The sequence below is a fragment of the Myiozetetes cayanensis genome, unplaced genomic scaffold (genome assembly GCF_022539395.1).
Source record: "Myiozetetes cayanensis isolate MyiCay16 unplaced genomic scaffold, myiCay2020 scf12, whole genome shotgun sequence".
Classification (NCBI taxonomy): Eukaryota; Metazoa; Chordata; class Aves; order Passeriformes; family Tyrannidae; genus Myiozetetes; species Myiozetetes cayanensis.
In genome coordinates, this window is record NW_026086826.1 from 19,713,286 (window position 1) to 19,730,626 (window position 17,341).

A 17,341-nucleotide genomic window follows, 5' to 3' on the forward strand; every position below is an offset into this window, starting at 1 on the left:
GAATCTTCACCCTTAGGGCCTTTTGAGACCAGGCTGGAGAAAGTCCTGAGTGATGTGGTTGGATTTTAGTGCTGACCCTGCTTTGAGTAGAAGACTAGACTACAGATTGCTGCAAAAGGATCTCTTTCCTTTCTAACCTGAATGAGTCTGTAGTTCTGACTCATACTAGTATTACTAAAACACTTCCTTTGAAATTTCCCTGTGTATAAGCAAAGAACTTAACTGTGAATTTCAACACAAAAACATGATGCATTGGCGTTGAAGAACTCTATTGTTCAAGAATCTACAAATTTAACATCTTGGAAAGCAAAAAGAAGATAACATATTAGTCATCTATGTTGCCTGTTGACATTAGGGGAAGAGAAAGGGCAATTTTTTTTTTTTTTTTTGCATTTAGAAAAATCACATGCACATTTTTATCACCTTGACTCGCACGATACTATGTTAAACCTCTGCTTTAGAGATGTTCAGCTTCAGCAGCCTGGTCTGTCAGAGTGAAGAGACTTCAAAAGAGTTTTTATCTTTCTTTGGGGGGGATTCTGTGCTAGGAGGGAAAGGTGGGATGAACAGTCATCAGATATCAGAATTATTTCAAGTGAAATTTTTCTTGTCCCTTGTTGAGTGTAACTAAAAAGTACATATTTTTCTCAGCCTTTTCTGAGCGGAACTGAGAAGAGCGTTTCTTAGTTCTGAAAGGAAAATATATTTGAAGTTATATAATTGTTTCACCATCTGGTGAATGATGTGCAGATTAATAATTGGAATGTACCTAGAGAACTAGAAGGGAAACAGGGAAGTTTGGTTTGCCTACAATTTTCACAGACCTGCTGCATAAAAAGTTGTCTGAAGTCATTACCCATGAGTGAACGCAAAGTCAGGCCAATTTAAACAGGATGCTGCAGAACAGCCACCACAGACTTGCTTTTGCAATCCTCATCCTCCCATCTGCTACAATTGCATGTTGACCAGCATATCCCAGAAAGTCTTCTGGAGTTTATACAAACCACAAGTCACACACAGAACTGGCTAGGCTGGTCAGTGTTACTTTTAAAGTTTTAACAGTCTTAGAAAAACCAGTACTGCTGGTGTTATCGAGAAAGTACACTGCTCTGTTTGTGCAGTATGTTAATTATTCCACCTGTTTCCAAGTTCATAGGTATTTCCCAGCTTATCCTAATGACAGCAACAAAAATGCATTAATGGATCCTGTAACCAATTGCTCCTACATTTCTGCTTTTCTCCTAGATCCTTTTTAAAGATTGTTTTTCAGCCAGCTCCTTCCCGAACTCATTTGGATGAGTTTGGACTGTCATCTGATGTACTGAATGAGACCCCTGTGACCACCCACAGTGGCCAGATCTTTTCCCAAATTGCCAGTGTTCAGTCATGAAGTAAGCACGGCCTAAGACCCTCCAGGTGTACTGCACATATGGTGCCAGGTCCGTCATGACTCTTCAAGAAACAGAAGGGGCCTTGAGGTCTTTATAGACTGAAGGGCTTGTTTTTTTCTATTGAAAGCTACAAGCAGCAGCCATTCCCCTGTTCAGCAGGTACACTGCACAGCCTTCCAAACATGTTTTCCCTGTGGTGGCTTCAGTGCCCCCCAGCGCGGGGCCTGCAGGCTCTGCACAGCGGCATCGGGCTAATGGCTCTGTGGGACCCACGGCCAATGGCAACAGTGACACAGCCAGGTGATGCTTTTGCCAGCCAGCAAACAGCTAATGAGATGGGGTAAAACCTGAGATTTCATCAGTCAGGGTTGGGGATTCCCCCCTTTTTGAGATCACAACGCTTGCCCTCCGAAGCAAGGCAGGTTTGGAGCAGCCCCTGTGGATGCAGTGGTTACTGGCTGGGATCTGCCTCCGTCCTGTCTGCTCGTGCTGCAGGACCCGTCCCGGGTTGTCACTGTGGCCAAGCTCCACCTTGCCCAGACACCCGGGCAGCACTTCATGACTACTGACACCGGTGAGGTGTCAGAACCTCGCTGGTCCGTCAAGTGTCTTCGGCTAAAGGCTGAGCAGAGACCAGTTCTTAGGATGTGGTCTGAGGAAAAGCTCTGAACTGTTGGATGGAGGAGGGTTTTATCTCGCTATGAGGCATCCTTTGGGACGCGGCCAGGGCACACTGTGTTGAGGGGCACCCTTTGGGACGTGAGTGGGGCACGCCGTGTGTGTGAGGGGCACCCTTTGGGACGTGAGTCCGGCACGCTGTATCTATGAGGGACACCCTTTGGGACGTGAGTGGGGCACACCGTGTATGCGAGGGGCACACCATGTACTTGACCGCACGAACCACCCCGACCGCCAACTCCCCTTCCCGCCCCGCCGCGAACCCCTCCCACCACCTCCCGGGGCTGCGTCAGTCTCGCGAGACTTGAGGCCTCAGGCCCCGCCTCTGCTCTCGCGCGATTTGCCCCTGCGCGGCAGTCGCGCTGCGATGGCGGCGCCGGGCTGTGGAGAGCTGCGGCTGGGGGGGCCGGGCGGTGCCCCGGGGCCGCTCCCGCCGCTCCCCGGCGGTGTCCCGGGGCCAGGGGCTGTCCCGGGGCCGCTCCCCGGCGGTGTCCCGGGGCCGGGAGCTGTCCCGCCGCACCCCGGCGTGTCTCGGCGGCGCGGGCGGACGCTGCTGGTGCGGCACCTGCCCGCCGAGCTGACGGCGGCGGAGAAGGAGGATCTGCTGCAGCACTTCGGGGCGGTGTCTGTGCGCGTCCTGTCGGACCACGGGCGGCTGGTGAGGGCCGGGGCCGGGGCAGGGCCGAGCCGGTGTGCCGGGCGGTAGAGCGGCGGGCTCGGCGTTCCGCCTCCCCTGTGCCCCGGGCCGCGGCTGCGGCCTCGCTGGCTGTTAGAGAGGGGCTGGGGAAGAGCAGTGCAGGCAGGTGTAGGGGTGCACTTTCACAGGTGTGTCTCTAGAAATCTCTGGTTTTTTTTTTCCAAGTTACAAAAACACGGGTGTATCTGTTTGCTGACAGATGCTGTTTGGAAAGAGCCTTGTATTCCTGCAGAGCTGCAGATGAATGATGCCTGCATCATCTGTCAGGGTCACGCTTTCTTTATAGGATAACAAAAATCCTGACTTTGTTATAATAATTTTGGGTACCAAGTCACGTAGTGGCAATGTGAAGTAATACAGTTTGTTAAAACAAATATAAATTCGAGATGAACTGTGTATTCTGTGCAGCTTTGATTTATTTTGAAAAGCTTGCATTCTTTTAAAACCTAAAAAGTAGAGGAAATTGTTAGAAACCATTCAAATGTTCAGAGCATAGCAATAGTTGCAACTTTTGTAACAGGAATAGTGTTACTTTTAGAAATTGCTTTGATGAAAAGGTGCTACTGTGAGGTGCTGAAATAAATGTCTTGTCTGAAAAGAGGATTAGACCTCTTTACCCACGTGTATTTTCTTGCAGTTTAGGATGGGTTTTGCTCATAGGAAAAAACCTTTTCCTGTGTTCCTCAAACTGCTGAGCTCTTGTCTTGATTTTTGACTGCAGGTGGTTCATCTCCTAAATTCTTAAGAAAAATGTTTTCTAGTCCTCCATGTTTGCTCCATGTGGGAGTTAGGTGACTACTGTCTTGGAAGCTTTCAAATATGTAAACTTGAACTCACAGATTTCTTGTGGGCGTATATTTTACATGCAATCTCAACTTTTTGAATGCTGTATAATATTTATATTAGATACAGTATTTCTGTTTGTTTGTTTTCTAGAAACATACTGCTTTTGCCACCTTTCCCAGTGAAAATGCAGCTGCAAAGGTTTGTATTGATTTTGTTATTGAATGGTTTGGCAAAGCTCTTTTCTGGATTGCCAGTTGTGCTCTAAAATGTTTTGCACGTCATCTAGTACTCAGTGCTAGGAAAAAACAAAGCGGCACAACGTAGTATTAGAGTTCTGGTTCGGGATTTGCTCGCAGGACTTGATGAAATGAACACTTCCCTAGATTCCTAAGGAAGGTGGGTTGAAAAGTGCTTATGGAAGTCATGTGATCCAACCTTTCACATAGAGCATCGCAAACTTAGAGGAGCTGAGGTTGATCAGGGCACTGTCAAGGATGTGTGTGCATTTATATACAAACTAAACCAAATATAATTTTCTTCTTTCCTGCATAATTTTATATATTTGCCATAAAATTCTCTAGTGATGTACACAATTCAAGGCTACCTTGAATGCCCAACTTTGATTAGAAAACTACCACATTAGTGAGGGACTTAGATGCCAAAAGGCAATGCTAATAATGCTTTTTAAATACTAGTCTGCTAAAAAACCTGTGTCTAGAATTCCCCCTTATGCTCTGGTGTTTGGTGTTGGGTTTTTTTTTGCATTGCTTCTAATTTTTTTAGGCCACAGTTTAGAGAAGTACTCAAAAAGTTACAAAGACTGTGTGAGGTGAACACTGGTGAACGAGGTTACTTGTGTCAGTTGTTAGCAGCCTGTTGTGTTCTGGACTTGCAGAATGCTGGATATTTCTAGTGTCACTATTAAGAATCTTGATCTTAAAATTCCCAGTTATTACTAGGGGAGTTCAGCATGTTTGTAGTTCGTGAGCAAGAGGCTTGAAGTCACAGAGATATATTAGTCTGTGTAATAAGTATCATGCTAAAGCTGCAGTCCTGCTGCTGTGTTCAGATGACCAACTCTGCTGTGGTTCTGGCTGTGCAACCTCGACTCTTCTGCCAGCAGGAAAGAGGCACTAAAGGCAGGGCTGTGAAGGCAGAGACAGTGCAGGACTGCCTGTGTCCCTCGTGGCACACTTAGCTTAAAGCAGCTGGGACTGCACCCTATGGCTAATTTGCCAACCAAAGGAAAACCAGTTATGCTTTAGAATAAATCTCATGTTTTTCCTCTTCCCTTTCTTTCTTTTCTCCACTAAAATTTACTTGAAGGCTTTATCAAGGCTGCATCAGCTGAAACTTTTAGGTCACACCTTAGTTGTTGAATTTGCGAAGGAGCAAGAGAGTGTACAGGTCCTTAGCCAGCCTTCTGTGTCAGAGAAGTGTAAAAGGTATGTGCATAATATAGTTATGATTGTGGAAATTCCATACTCATGATACTTTGGTAGTCCTTTTAACTCAAAGGAAAAATTGTAACCACATAGAAGTGTTAACAAGGAGGTTCAGATCCACGGTTAATGACTGCATTCCTCCCATTAGAACTGTGTCGTTACCTCTGGAATATGGAACTAAGTGATAAAAGCTATGTGATAGTGTTTAATTAAAACAACTGTAATAGAGGTTTCAAGTTACTTATTCCACTCTCTGAATGTGAACAAATCAATAATTAATACCTTTGAATTTTTACAGTCTGAACAGAGCACAGCATGAAATCATTTCAATTCTTTTCCTGTGAGTAGATTTAAGTCAGGAGTGCTTTAAAATAGGGAGGCTTACTTAAATCTACATAAGTACTTATTTTAGAAAACTGGCTACTATAATTGTCCACATGTATTAATTCTGAAGCATTGATAATGGCTGTAGTAATACAGATAAAGATGTTAAAAATACCTATGTTAATCTATTTCTTGTATTTATTAATAGATAATGCCTATTTTATGAGGCATTTAAATTTTGCCCTCTTTTAATTTAAGATTAATTAATTAATTTTCAGTTCAGAAGAACCAGTGAAAGAAGAAGAGAAGGTAGAACCAAGCTGTGTTAAAATAGAGAATGGAATTGCACCGAGCCATGGGTTAGTGTTTTTTTTTTATTTGTCTTAATTATTTTATTCTGTTACAGGTTATTTTGAAATGTGTTATGTACTGTTGGACAAGAGTTTTGTTTCCTAGTATGCTCCTGTTCCACAGGCACAGCTGTAGGAGTTGTCATAAAGATGAAGTTTCAGTTCCTCAAGTTTAGAATCCTCACAGTCAAGTAGTGACTGGTGCTCTGAGCTGAGAAGCTGTGGATTGCACAGTAGCCCTCTGGCACTAAGCACTGTTTTCTCAGGAGGAGTCTGAGGGCTGGGTGGGTTGTCCCAGTGTTAACAGCAGAATACAAACTGATTTTTGGTTTTCCGGATGCTGCTGCTTCTTCCCCCCCGCCCCTGCCCTGTCCTTGGCATTTTTGCATACATGAAGAATAAATTTTTTGGAGGCTAATAAATTCAGCACTCTTGAGTAGTGAGTTTATGATGTTGGCACAGTCTGCTTTGAGTTTGGGTGCTTTCAGGTTTGGATGTGTTGATTGTTTCTGTGCACTTTAGGCTCTGTGCTTAGGTTGATACTTTCATTGTGCCCGGCACAGTAAGTCTGTCACGCACTGGGGACTACTCCCTGGTGTTAAAGACAATGTAAGGGGCCCAAAGCTGTTCTAGAGGAAATAATAATATTTCAGTGTTGCTTTAGATGTAATGAATAGTTAAGCCTCTAGTAATCATTAAGTGTTACCAGTGGCAGTGGTGTTAAATTGTCATGTTTTTAATTTTTTTCCTCAGCCTCACCTTTCCCATCAATTCCTGCCTCAAATATTTGTACCCACCACCTTCAAGTGCAATTCTAGCAAATATAGCAAATGCCTTGGCAAGCGTGCCCAAATTTTATGTCCAGGTAAGTAAAAAAATGGAAAACAAAATTAAGTGTACAAAAAATCAAATCTCATTTTTCCTCTTTCAGTTATGCACAGAAATTATTATTTTTGTCATAGTAAATAAGTTACTTTTTCTGTGATAGTGTTAATCAATCTTAATTTTTTACTATGTTGACATAATAAGATTTTATTGACCCAGAGGTAGCTTACTGAAGACTTAACTGGATATGCTGTTCCTAATTAGATGTGACTTGAGTACTTGGAATTTCAATTGAGAAGATGCTTTACTTTTGTGATTAGCCTTTTTAGGGTGTTGTTTTTATTTAACATTAGTATTGCATCTCAGGTGGGGGCTTTCACATTGTTCATTAACATTAAAACTGCTGAGTTACACCTGCCAGAAGTTACTGGCTATGACACCTAGCAAGGAACTGTTGTCACTTATTTGTTTAAAGAAACCTTGCTTATTTTGAATAATTTCAGGTCCTTCATCTAATGAATAAAATGAATCTTCCTCCACCTTTTGGACCAATTACTGCTCGCCCTCCCATGGTAACTTCTTAAATATATGTTTTAAGTACTGTAGAAGTGATTCACAATTTAAAATGTCAGCAGTATGGTAGGAGGTCTAAAAGCTGGAGAAATCTCTAGAGGATAGCAAATACTGCTGCATTTCACTAGTTCAATGTGCATTGTTGGCCTTCTAAAGAAATCTTTTTGACCGTACTTAGAACAAAGAAATACACATCTGACAGTAGCACTAGAATGTTTCAAACTGTTGGCTCGCTGTAGAAACTGAGATGGCTTTGGAGCTTAGGTATGTTTTGACCATATTCGTCTTAGGAAAGTCCTTAAAGCTGAGTGCAAGGTGAAAACCCAGGACCATGGCTGCTGTGTTTCTGATCACCTCAGCTTAAAAGAATTAAAACATTCACTGTCGGGCCTCAGAAAGCAGCAACATTTTCTTTTTGATTGTGGAAAGTTTTTCATTAGTAATGTGGTTTACCAAAATAGCATCTAGATCACTATAGGCATACTTTGAGAAGATGCTTTCTGTCATATTATAATTTGTTGCTTTGACTATTTTTATTAAGTAAAGGAAAGCAAGGTACACTTTTTTTCTTGCAAAGTTTAGATACTTTTTTAAACTTTTTCCCCATAATTAGTATGAAGAGTATTTACCAGTGCCTGTGCCACCTCCCCCAATCCCACCTCTGCCTCCTGAAGAGCCTCCTTTGCCTGAAGAGGAAGAAGAGCAACTGTCTAGTGGGGATGAATCGGAATACGAAAGTGACAATGATGAGGAGAAGGAGAGGTGCGTGTTTTGCAGGCATTTGCAAGCTTCTGGGCTCACCTAAAGTGGTGGGTGGCTTTACTTCTCTAGCTTCCAGTTCAGCAGATGGTGGAGTCTCTCTTAACATTCGCAGTACATGGATATAATATGTAGCAGATAGTATATAGAAATCTTTCCAGGTGCTTGGAGAAACTCCAGATCAACTTAATAACAGAAGGACAGTGCTGTTTTAAATGCAGTAAGAAAAGGAAAACAGCCTCTTGGTGTGGAATTTATCATTTGTTCTCATGTCAAAAACCCCCCAACTAAACAATGCAGTTATAAGGAAGCAGTGATTAGTTTGTTTTCTGAATTCTTCATTATTCCATATCTTTACTGAATTAACTACTCAGCCTAAATCATGTATTAATAGTTGGAGGTTGTGTGCTGAGGATGCTCTTGCAATTTTGGGACTGAATTACATCATAGGTGTGGGGTTTGTTTAATCTTTAAACTAATACTAAAATTAAAAAAAAAAAAGAAAGCAAAAACAAACATTTAAACTGAAAAGTAAATCAGAAAGTCACTGTGCTTTATTCAGAAAAATAAATGCATTTGGAAAAAGGCACTCCTGTTGAGTGGAAATTGTGTTATAAAATCAGGTTCAGTTTGGGGTGTCACAGCTTTCCTTACAGCTTCAGTGTCCTAATGAGGAGCTTGCATGGGGAAGGAAGGGCATCACTGACCTCATTTACAGTTATTATAACCATGTTCTGAAAAGTTCTGTTTCAAGGGCTTTAAGGAGAGGGGAGGGGTTTTCATGAGTATTTTCAAATAAACTGTAAACTACTTTGTTTGTTTGTTTGTGGGTTTTGTTTGTTTGTTTGTTTTTTGCTAAAATAGAATGACCAAGTTGATGGAATTAGCAACCCTTCAGCCTAAGAGACCAATAAACACGAAGAGACGTGGTGTTAGAAAAAAGCAAAGAATTAAAGACTTACTGAATGTTCCTGTGTGTACTCCCCACAGGTTTGTATTTTTTCTGTGGCTTTTTTCACTTTTTCAGAAGATTACTCCTTTTACTAAACTGTGTTCCCTGTGTCATGTTTGCTTTAGAGTTGCTGTTTTAAAACAAGCATTCTTTACTGATAGCTAATTTGGTACTGGAGATGGTCTTCCCTTATCCTCATGCTTGGTTTTATTGCTCAAAAAGTCCAAATTTTCCTGTGATTTGAACTAACATCTTAACTACCTTAATCTGTAAAGTGTGCTGGTTCAAGCTCTGTGTTTCTCTTGCTATCAAACTAATAAAAATTCCTTTTCATAAAAAAGATAACTAATTCTGTATCACAGCTGTGACAGAAGCAATCTGGGTCTATTTTTTGGAATACTTTTTAAAATAAAAAGTTATAATTATAATATGATACTGGATTTGTTTTAAAATAAGTTTGGTTTTTGGAACTGCAGTTCTGTGGTCACCAGTGTAGTATTTCTATGTGGTGATGAGTGATTGTGAATGCATTTTTCCTAATAGCCATCTGCTTCCTCCGAGTGATTTGCTATATTTTTTTAAAATGCCTGTCTGTATTGTAATGTGGGATGTGATTCTTGGATTTTGCTCCCACTACCAACCATACCTACTGTATTTGTGTTCTGATCCACTTGAACTGTGTTGGGTGAGATTTATGAAATGGAGAGCACAGGTATTGGTGGTAAACAACGGCATAAAATACATCTGGAAGAAATCTTATATTTGACTATGCATTCATCAGTGTCTGAATCGTTAATTAACATGTTGTTGTTTTAAACAGTAATTTGCACCCTACACTGTCACCTTCAGATGTCTTTGAGCAGCCGCAGCACGTAGGTCATAAAAAAATTGAGTTTCATATTAGTACTGACATCCCAGCTGTTCTTCAGATAAACTCAGAGAAAGAAGAAAAAAATGGTAAGACTCCCTACTTCAAATGTATTTAATATTAAAATCATCTGGGTTCAGGGTGTAGAAAGGTGCTGAAATTAGGCCAGGAAATTCTTTTCTTCTGTACTGGAGCTTTCAACACCAAGTTGTGTCTTGTTTGCATTTGCTGTTTTTTAAAGGTCTCTTTCTCTCCTATGTGCTCTGTAGGTTTACAGTAAATTGCACTGCCTTTTAAATGTTAAGATGTTTTTAGCAAATGTTACAAGTGCATTCTCAGTATTTTATAGTGTAAATGAATATGTCAGATTAATTTCAGATTTTCCTTTTCCAGCTCTTAGAGAGCAGCATCCAAGTGATTGCCAAGTCCTTCTCTGTGGTGTATCTGCTATAATAGTGATAATAGCAATGAGATGTGATGTTTTTTTTATAGGGTTATGGTCAGTCTGTGTTTCTTAGTACTTTAAACTAATATTCTTTTTTTAAAAACGAAAATTAGATAAACCATTGAAACGGATACAGGCTTGAGCAGGAAGGCTTGCTTTATGCTAACTGTCATGTGCCGTGGCTTTTGTTTGTAGTTTATTGGGGTTTATAGGACTATATAGAGCAGATGCTTTTGTCAAACCAGATTAAGACTCATTTTTTAAAGGATGTGTTCAAATTGCTTTACAAAATCTACTATACTAAAATATTACTGAAAGGATGGATACTTCTTTTGCTTGCTTTTGATCCTCTTGTGAATAAACATATAAACCACTTAAATAATGTGTTTGAAATTTCAGATGTTTCTGCAGCCACAGAAGAAATCAATAACACAGGCTTTGGAAGGATTTTCCCAGCTCCTAGCTCAAATGATAAAATGGAAACTGAAGAGGAAGATGATGAAATACCATCAGAATTTATTTCTAGAAAGGATCTAGAAAAAAATAGACTTTCTAGAGAAGGTATAACTGAGAATGTGTTATCTATTAATGCCTTTTTGATTTCTTGAAACAAATAGTTTAAATAAGTATTTCCTTTCTTAATTGATGATATATTAAATTATTTTATACTGAGTAAATATGCAAGGTAAATGAGCTAAAACATTCTTTATTTTTTGTCTTTTTTAAGAAATGGAGAAATTTTCTGTTTTCAAAAACTATGAGCCAGGTGATCCAAATTGCAGGATATATGTGAAGAATTTAGCTAAACAAGTCCAGGAAAAGGTAGGTAAATAAGCAAATTAAATATTTATCCAAAAGGGTTTTTCTTAGCTTTTCTCTTATACCTACATTTTAATTTCAGGATCTGAAGTTCATTTTTGGAAGATACGTTGACTTCCAATCAGAAGTGGAACGAAATATGTGAGTTCATTTAGTACTTGGTTAGATTTAAGCTTCTTATGTTATCTTTTATGATACTGGTGAAAATTGTGATTTTAGAACTAGTCGTCTTTTTTTATCTTTCTGCATAAAGAAAAAATACTTTTCATCTGAAAATCTTCATTTATCACAAGTACAGAAATAGAATTATTTTAGGAACAGTGTCTGAAAACCCTACTATTTTGCCCTTTTTTTTGTTGCAAAATTTACTGTTTGTTGGCTGAGTGACTCAGAATGAACAGTGTAGGTGACTGTGTGTATCTGGTCATTTTGCACGTGTCCTGTTCAGTAGTACTGCACACCAATTTACCATCCTGCAGTCTGATGTTACTTTTTAGTAAATGGTTCCCCCAGGCAAAATGGTCTCCAAGGGCATCATTCCTGCTTGTAGGCTTTGCTCCCATTTCTCCAATTTGCTGCATGAGAATCATTTTACTGTGAAATATGAAAGTTTTGTGAAATGTGAGTAATTCCCAATTCTGCATTTTTGCCTCTAGGTTTGATATACGTTTGATGAAAGAAGGCCGTATGAAGGGACAGGCCTTCATTGGACTTCCTAATGAAAAAGCAGCTGCTAAAGCACTAAAAGAAGCAAATGGATATGTCTTATTTGAAAAACCCATGGTGGTTGTATCCTTTTCTTCAAACATTTACATTATATTCTTTGTAAACTGTCTGTCACTCTCTTGTTTTGCTGTCAGAGTGTTCTACAGAAGAGGAAATACCTTAAGAAAACCAATCAGCATAACACGGTGTACTATTGTTAGTTTTATGGTAGCTGAAAAAAAATAGAGGCACCTCTTCTAAAATAGGAAAGTAAAGGTGATTATGTAAGACAATAGGATTCTCTGGTCTTAACTCTGATCCTGCAAAGGTAATACAAAAAATAAGTTAGCTTGTACGACCACTGTATTTAAATTAAATACAAGCTTTTTGACTTGGTTAGGCCTATGTTTACAGAACTAAGAACATAAGAAGTGTTCCTGTTGGGGTCAGTTGTCTCTGTTAACACTGGGTCTCCAGCTGGAACTGTCACTTTTTGATTATGTGGCACTGGTTTTTGTCTGTAAGTCCTTTCTTATTTTTACTTAAATTTTTCATAGTTTGTTTTATTTCTTTGTATTCACATTTGTCCCAACTGCTGTTCCTTTTACTTTTTTTTCCCTCCCAAATTCTGAGACATCAAAGTCACAGAATTAACACGCTGGGATGGAAGACTGTAGATATCAAGCATTTATCCTGCTGTAGTTACTCTGCACCAAACCTATTTCCAGTTAGTTCTCCTGATTTACTTGGTATTGCAAGCTCTTGGACAGTCTCTCTAATAACTTTAGTAGTGTGTAACGGTGAGGTCCTAACCTTTGACTAATGGGTGCTATTGTTATAATGTTTATACTGCAGTAGAATTGATTCACAGGTAAAGGTCACTTTCTAGACTGTAATTTGCAGAAGTAATCTTTTTTTTTTTTTCTTCTTGATTGGCTTCTACATATCACAGACACTTGTAGTCCTTAACAGAATCCCAGCAATTTGCTCGTTCAGCTAGACCAAAACAGGATGCCAATGAAGGGAAAAGGAAAAAGTAGAACTCTGCACAAGGTACGGACTCTCTGCCTGAAAATAAAACCAAAATAATTAGGCTGGGATTTTTTTTTGTTAACATGTGTGTTTGTTTGTTTTTATTTAATACCTCTTTAATGGCTTCTTTAGGAATAGTGGGAAATGTTCCATACAATTTTCTTTTCTTAAATGTGTGCTTACATCACAAAAACAGAGTGCAAGGTATATAGTTGGTGTAAATTTAACATGTTGCTTCTTCCTGTTTAAGAACTTGGGAGACTGACCTTCACTGATACTAATATCAAAGGTTACCTATCATTTCTCTAATCTTTAATCTGGGGAGCTGAGGACAATAATTCTGTTGATCTGGGCCACTTACCTTTCAGTAATCTTCCAGGATTTTGGTATTGAAAAGAGTTGCCTCTATACAACGGTAAGGAAGGAGCAAAGTGATGCTGAAGAACTGGCCCCAGCAACAAACTTCTGCTAGTTGTAAAGGACCTTTGGCTTTGCTAACTTAGTGCTGTTGCAGCATCCTTTAAACTTGTCTGAATTAGTGAAGAATCTTCTGTCAGAATGTGCTGCTTAATGCTGCATTGATCAAGACTTCCTTTGTGGAATGCATAGGTCCTGATTTTTGGCATTATTATCCCATCATAACATGATGGGAAAGTAACTTATAGCAGAAAGTAATTGCTGTTATTTCTTATCATGTAGCTTTACTTCACTGCTGCTTACTCTATTTCCTTTTAATTCAAGCGAAATCAGCTCTAACTGTGAGGGCTTTCATGACCTGAAAACACTTGCATAGTGAACTCTCAAATTATCATGTGAAGTAACTGATGCAAGAATAAGAAGCACTTAGTTCTCAATCTGCACCCTCTGATCAACTAGCTCAGATTTAAAGGGCATTGAATTTAATCACTGGTTACAGTTGGGGATTGCTCTGGTTATGCCACCACTTTGGACAAAATGAACTCAAATCTTAGGCTGAGTGCTTATGAAGCATTCTACTTAATCCATGATGTGTTTTTAATCTGGAGGTTTGATCCTTGTTACTTTGAAGAAAACCTGAAGTTTGAAATAAAGGATGTGAACAGTTGGTTTTGATTTTTACAAATAGGTTGGAGAGCCCACAGAATGGTTATTGTGAGGGTAGTAGTTCTGTTCAGAACAGTTACTTTAATTGTAGGTTCCTTGTTGTATCCATTGTCTAAGAATTTCTTAATCAGATTATGTTTTAGCTTGTTTCCCTCATATCTGAGATACTACTTGCTCTTAGAAGTTCCTATTTTGTATAATTGATTGTGATTTGCAAAATCTGTATTTTGTCAAATTAAAGATAATTTTTTTACAGGCCTTCTTCTGTATTGGTCACTGAAAACAGAAATGAGCCTTGGCTAAAGTATCTTATTAGGAACAAGTGTTGATGAGACTGTGTTTCAGTCTTGTTTCTTACTCCTGTCTTGTTAACCAAAAAACTTGTATTTATATTATTTTATCTGTCATCTAATAAGAAGATTACTAAGTGTCTTTATATACAAAAAGAAACTTGAAACATTTTATCTGTTGGAAAGCCTGGTAGATGAAGCCTGAGCACTTCTATTCTTTTTAAGAATTCCATGTCTTTTCAACTGATTTTGTACATTAATTCTGAATTCACTAAACATGCTAAATACTTGAATTACATGAAAAAAATAAAAAAGTGCTTACTTGGTTATTAATTATGTTGATGGTCAACTCAGAAGTGTTTTTTAGAGTGAACAAAAACATACTTATGCAAGACTCATTTGTGCACCTGAAAGTCTTCCCTGAATTGCCACCTTGCAGGTGTCACTGGTTTAATGTGCCATGGGCAGAACTTCTCCCTTAGCTTGACTGTTTGTGTGCAGCAATCACAGAATGTTTACAGTGATACAGATCTGTGAGGATCCAAGAGGTTTAGTTAAAAATATTTGTTTGATTTCCCAACTAATGATAAAATGGAACCCTATTTCTACATGACTGTTTTCCTTTTCCTACTGGAATTTTCTGGTGGATGCTGATTTATGATGCAAAACTCCATTATAGAAGTCTGAGTTTGGTTTTGTGTTTCATAGGGGTTTTTATTTGGTTTTTGAGGGGGGGTTAAATTTTTTTTTTAGTATGTTCTCTATAGAGATTTTATCCTTTGTGGAGAAGATAATACATATGGTTTATAAAAATAGTACTACTAAGTCCTTGCTGGCTGAAATGTCTTTCTTGATTGACTGGCGAAAAGTTCAGTTAGTATTTGGGGTGACTGTTTTTCCTGTAGCTAAAATACAACTTTTGGGGAGAAAGGTTATGTAGAAGAAACTGATGCTGAGACTTCTCCAGCTTCTTCTTTGGAAGAAGTGACTTGAAAGCCAGCATTAAATGGAAACGTGATTGGGTTTTGGACCTGATGGGGGGGAAAAAAAAAAAGTGAGTCTGTAAAATGGCAAAGACTTGAAGGAGAAGTAATAAACAGAAAAATCTGCTGGTGTCCTAGTAGTTCCAGTTACGAAAAAATGTATTTGCTTTTGAATATGGAGTTTAGTGTTGGTGGATCCATCAGCCCTCATTAAATCTCATAAGGTGTCAGAACTGTATTTTATCCAACAGGCATATTTGCTTTTGATAGGTAGCATAAAGTTATGTGTATGCAATACTGAGAATCAAGTAAAATTAAACCACATTCTGCTGTTCTTCTTTAGAAACATTCCTGCGTAAATACTGCAGTAATACTGTCATGCAGAGTGTATCCTTTCTTGTTGTATCCTTTTTTTGTGCAATGTTTCCTTTAGCACTCAACTACATCGAAGTTTTCGTGTAGAGTAGGTGTGGGGAGGAGTTTACATGTTTAAAGCTTGAGCTAATCTGGTAATTTTGAAAAGCTAAAGGTGCTTTTTCAGGGGGAAAAAAGAAATCACTGAGTTTTCTGTGTTTTATGAATAGACACATTAAAGGTTCTTAGTCTTAAAAGGTGGCCTCCACCTTTTTCTCAGAGGTCATATACCTTACTAATTCGTGGTCCTATTCCTTAGTGGAACAGTTCTAGCTCAAACAAGCTGATGTATGTGGAGCTGTGCTGAGCTCACACTGAGGGTGTCACTTTGTTTTTCTTAAAATAAATATTATTTATCTGGATCATTATATGGACCATTAATATATAAATATATTAATATGTTGGCTAAAATATGTTGCAAAGCAATTCTTAATATTAAGGGGTTGACAGGTATTTAGATCATTTGATGATTATTGTTGTCCTGGTATATGAGAAACAGTCTGTAGTTGATTCAGTTTATACATTCCTTATTTTGTCTTTTTTGAATAAAGAATAATAATATCTTGCAATGAAGTATTTGAAGTTGAACTAAGCTCAACTATTAATCACTGCTACCTTTTTGTTGGTTTTTTTTTTAGATTGTTCTCTGCACTGAAGTAGTGTTGTTGCCAGTGACTTTTAATTTTCTTGTGGGTTTCATACTACCTTACTATTTAACTTTCTGCAATATAAAATTAATACAGCCTGCATCTATTAAGTCATTTTTTTTTCAGATATTAAGCACTTTTTAAAATACTTTAACATCTTTCAGTTTCGTTGTCCAAACAAAGTATAACGCTGCTGTTTACTGGTTGTTCTCACTTTTAACATGCCTTTGTGATGTTCCAGGTCCCTTTGTGTTCCATCTCTTTCAAGTATTGCCAAGCTGGGGGAAGAAGCAGTGTAATCATCAGGACTCTTGAACTGTGCGTAGTAGCATTTCTAAAGTATTTAAGGCAGACTATAAATTGGCAGACTATAAATTTTCTCATCTTAAAGATTCCACATCTTTAAAGTGTCACAAGACTTACATGATAAATGTATGTTAGTTTGCTTGTGAAATCTAATAAATTATTGCCTTTCTCTTTGGTTTGCCTTTCTCTCTTCATTTTGGCTTTTATTGTGTGGTTTTTGATTTTGACGGATCTTTTTCCTGTCTTGGAGCCAATGGAAGGACTAGTGAGTGCACCAGCATGGATTTGTACTGTGAAATAGGCACTGCTTTTCCTCAGTAATTAACTTTCACTGTTCATCTGCATCTTGAAAAATGTCAATAGTGAGACTGAAGTAATTAAAAACCAGTAACAGTTAAGGCAGTGTTAAACCTGTGTAAGTGTAGTCCTTGCCTTGTTGAACTGAACAATAAATGGAGGTCACATTGTAGGATTTCTTACATATTGGGCAGATTAGTGTAATTGTCTAAAACCATGAGGGAAACACTGAAATGACGTTTACTTGGCAACTCCAGTCCAGTGGACTTGAAGAAATGTTGTTCTATAAAATACTAAATCATGGTTGATGGTCTGGTAACTGGCTCACGTAAAAGATTTATTTTGACATCATTCCAGCTGCAAGCAGTCTAAATCACTACTAGTGATGGCTGGATCAAAGTGTGTCTGCTGTTTTTTCCATATGAATTGGCTTATCCATTACTATAAAATGCTTTTACTGGAATTCTTTTTTGGCTTATTTGCTGTTTTCTCATGTGGATTGTGTAGTTGTTTGTTAGCTTATCTTACTTGATTTTGGACTTGTAGACCAGGAAAAATATACTGAGAGAAGTTTTATGAGAGTGGCTGAAGGGTTTATAATGCTTAGAAGTGAGAAAAAAGTGGCTTAATTTTTTTTTTTTTTTTTGTGTATTCACATGTGGCCATTCCATT

The 17,341-nt window shown here is 38.5% G+C and overlaps 2 protein-coding genes across 9 annotated transcripts in view; both read left to right on the top strand.

The window, feature by feature from the left end:
* The first annotated feature begins 2,436 nt into the window (after window positions 1–2,436).
* On the top strand, window positions 2,437–16,543 carry RNPC3 (RNA binding region (RNP1, RRM) containing 3). 2 transcript variants are annotated; one of them, XM_050306501.1, is made up of 15 exons: window positions 2,437–2,727; window positions 3,703–3,750; window positions 4,879–4,997; window positions 5,600–5,680; window positions 6,425–6,536; window positions 7,000–7,068; window positions 7,683–7,831; window positions 8,693–8,818; window positions 9,601–9,737; window positions 10,493–10,654; window positions 10,821–10,915; window positions 10,995–11,053; window positions 11,569–11,701; window positions 12,598–12,670; window positions 15,349–16,543. In XM_050306501.1, the coding sequence occupies exons 1-14, from the start codon at window positions 2,437–2,439 to the stop codon at window positions 12,655–12,657; spliced, it is 1,641 nt and encodes a 546-aa protein (XP_050162458.1). In that variant the 3' UTR covers window positions 12,658–12,670; window positions 15,349–16,543. The 2 variants fall into 2 exon arrangements, with proteins under 2 accessions (XP_050162458.1, XP_050162459.1); XM_050306502.1 differs by having other exon boundaries at window positions 16,308–16,543.
* LOC126635357 (pancreatic alpha-amylase) overlaps window positions 16,260–17,341 on the top strand; it is a 41,625-nt gene continuing 40,543 nt past the window's right edge. For 6 of the 7 annotated variants that reach the window (XR_007627678.1, XR_007627677.1, XR_007627679.1 and 3 more), the window contains exon 1: window positions 16,260–16,384. The gene's annotated coding sequence lies outside the window, so the exon portion shown is untranslated. The remainder of the gene's footprint in view (window positions 16,385–17,341) is intronic. The other variant, XM_050306494.1, reaches the window with a different exon arrangement.

What these genes read in the sequence shown, in the direction of transcription:
- RNPC3 (XM_050306501.1), top strand. Translation starts at nt 2,437, where the DNA reads ATGGCGGCGCCGGGCTGTGGAGAGCTGCGGCTGGGGGGGCCGGGCGGT. An exon ending in TTACTGCTCGCCCTCCCATG is followed by an intron (nt 7,069 to 7,682) that starts GTAACTTCTTAA and finishes CCCCATAATTAG; the next exon opens with TATGAAGAGTATTTACCAGT. An exon ending in CCTGTGTGTACTCCCCACAG is followed by an intron (nt 8,819 to 9,600) that starts GTTTGTATTTTT and finishes TGTTTTAAACAG; the next exon opens with TAATTTGCACCCTACACTGT.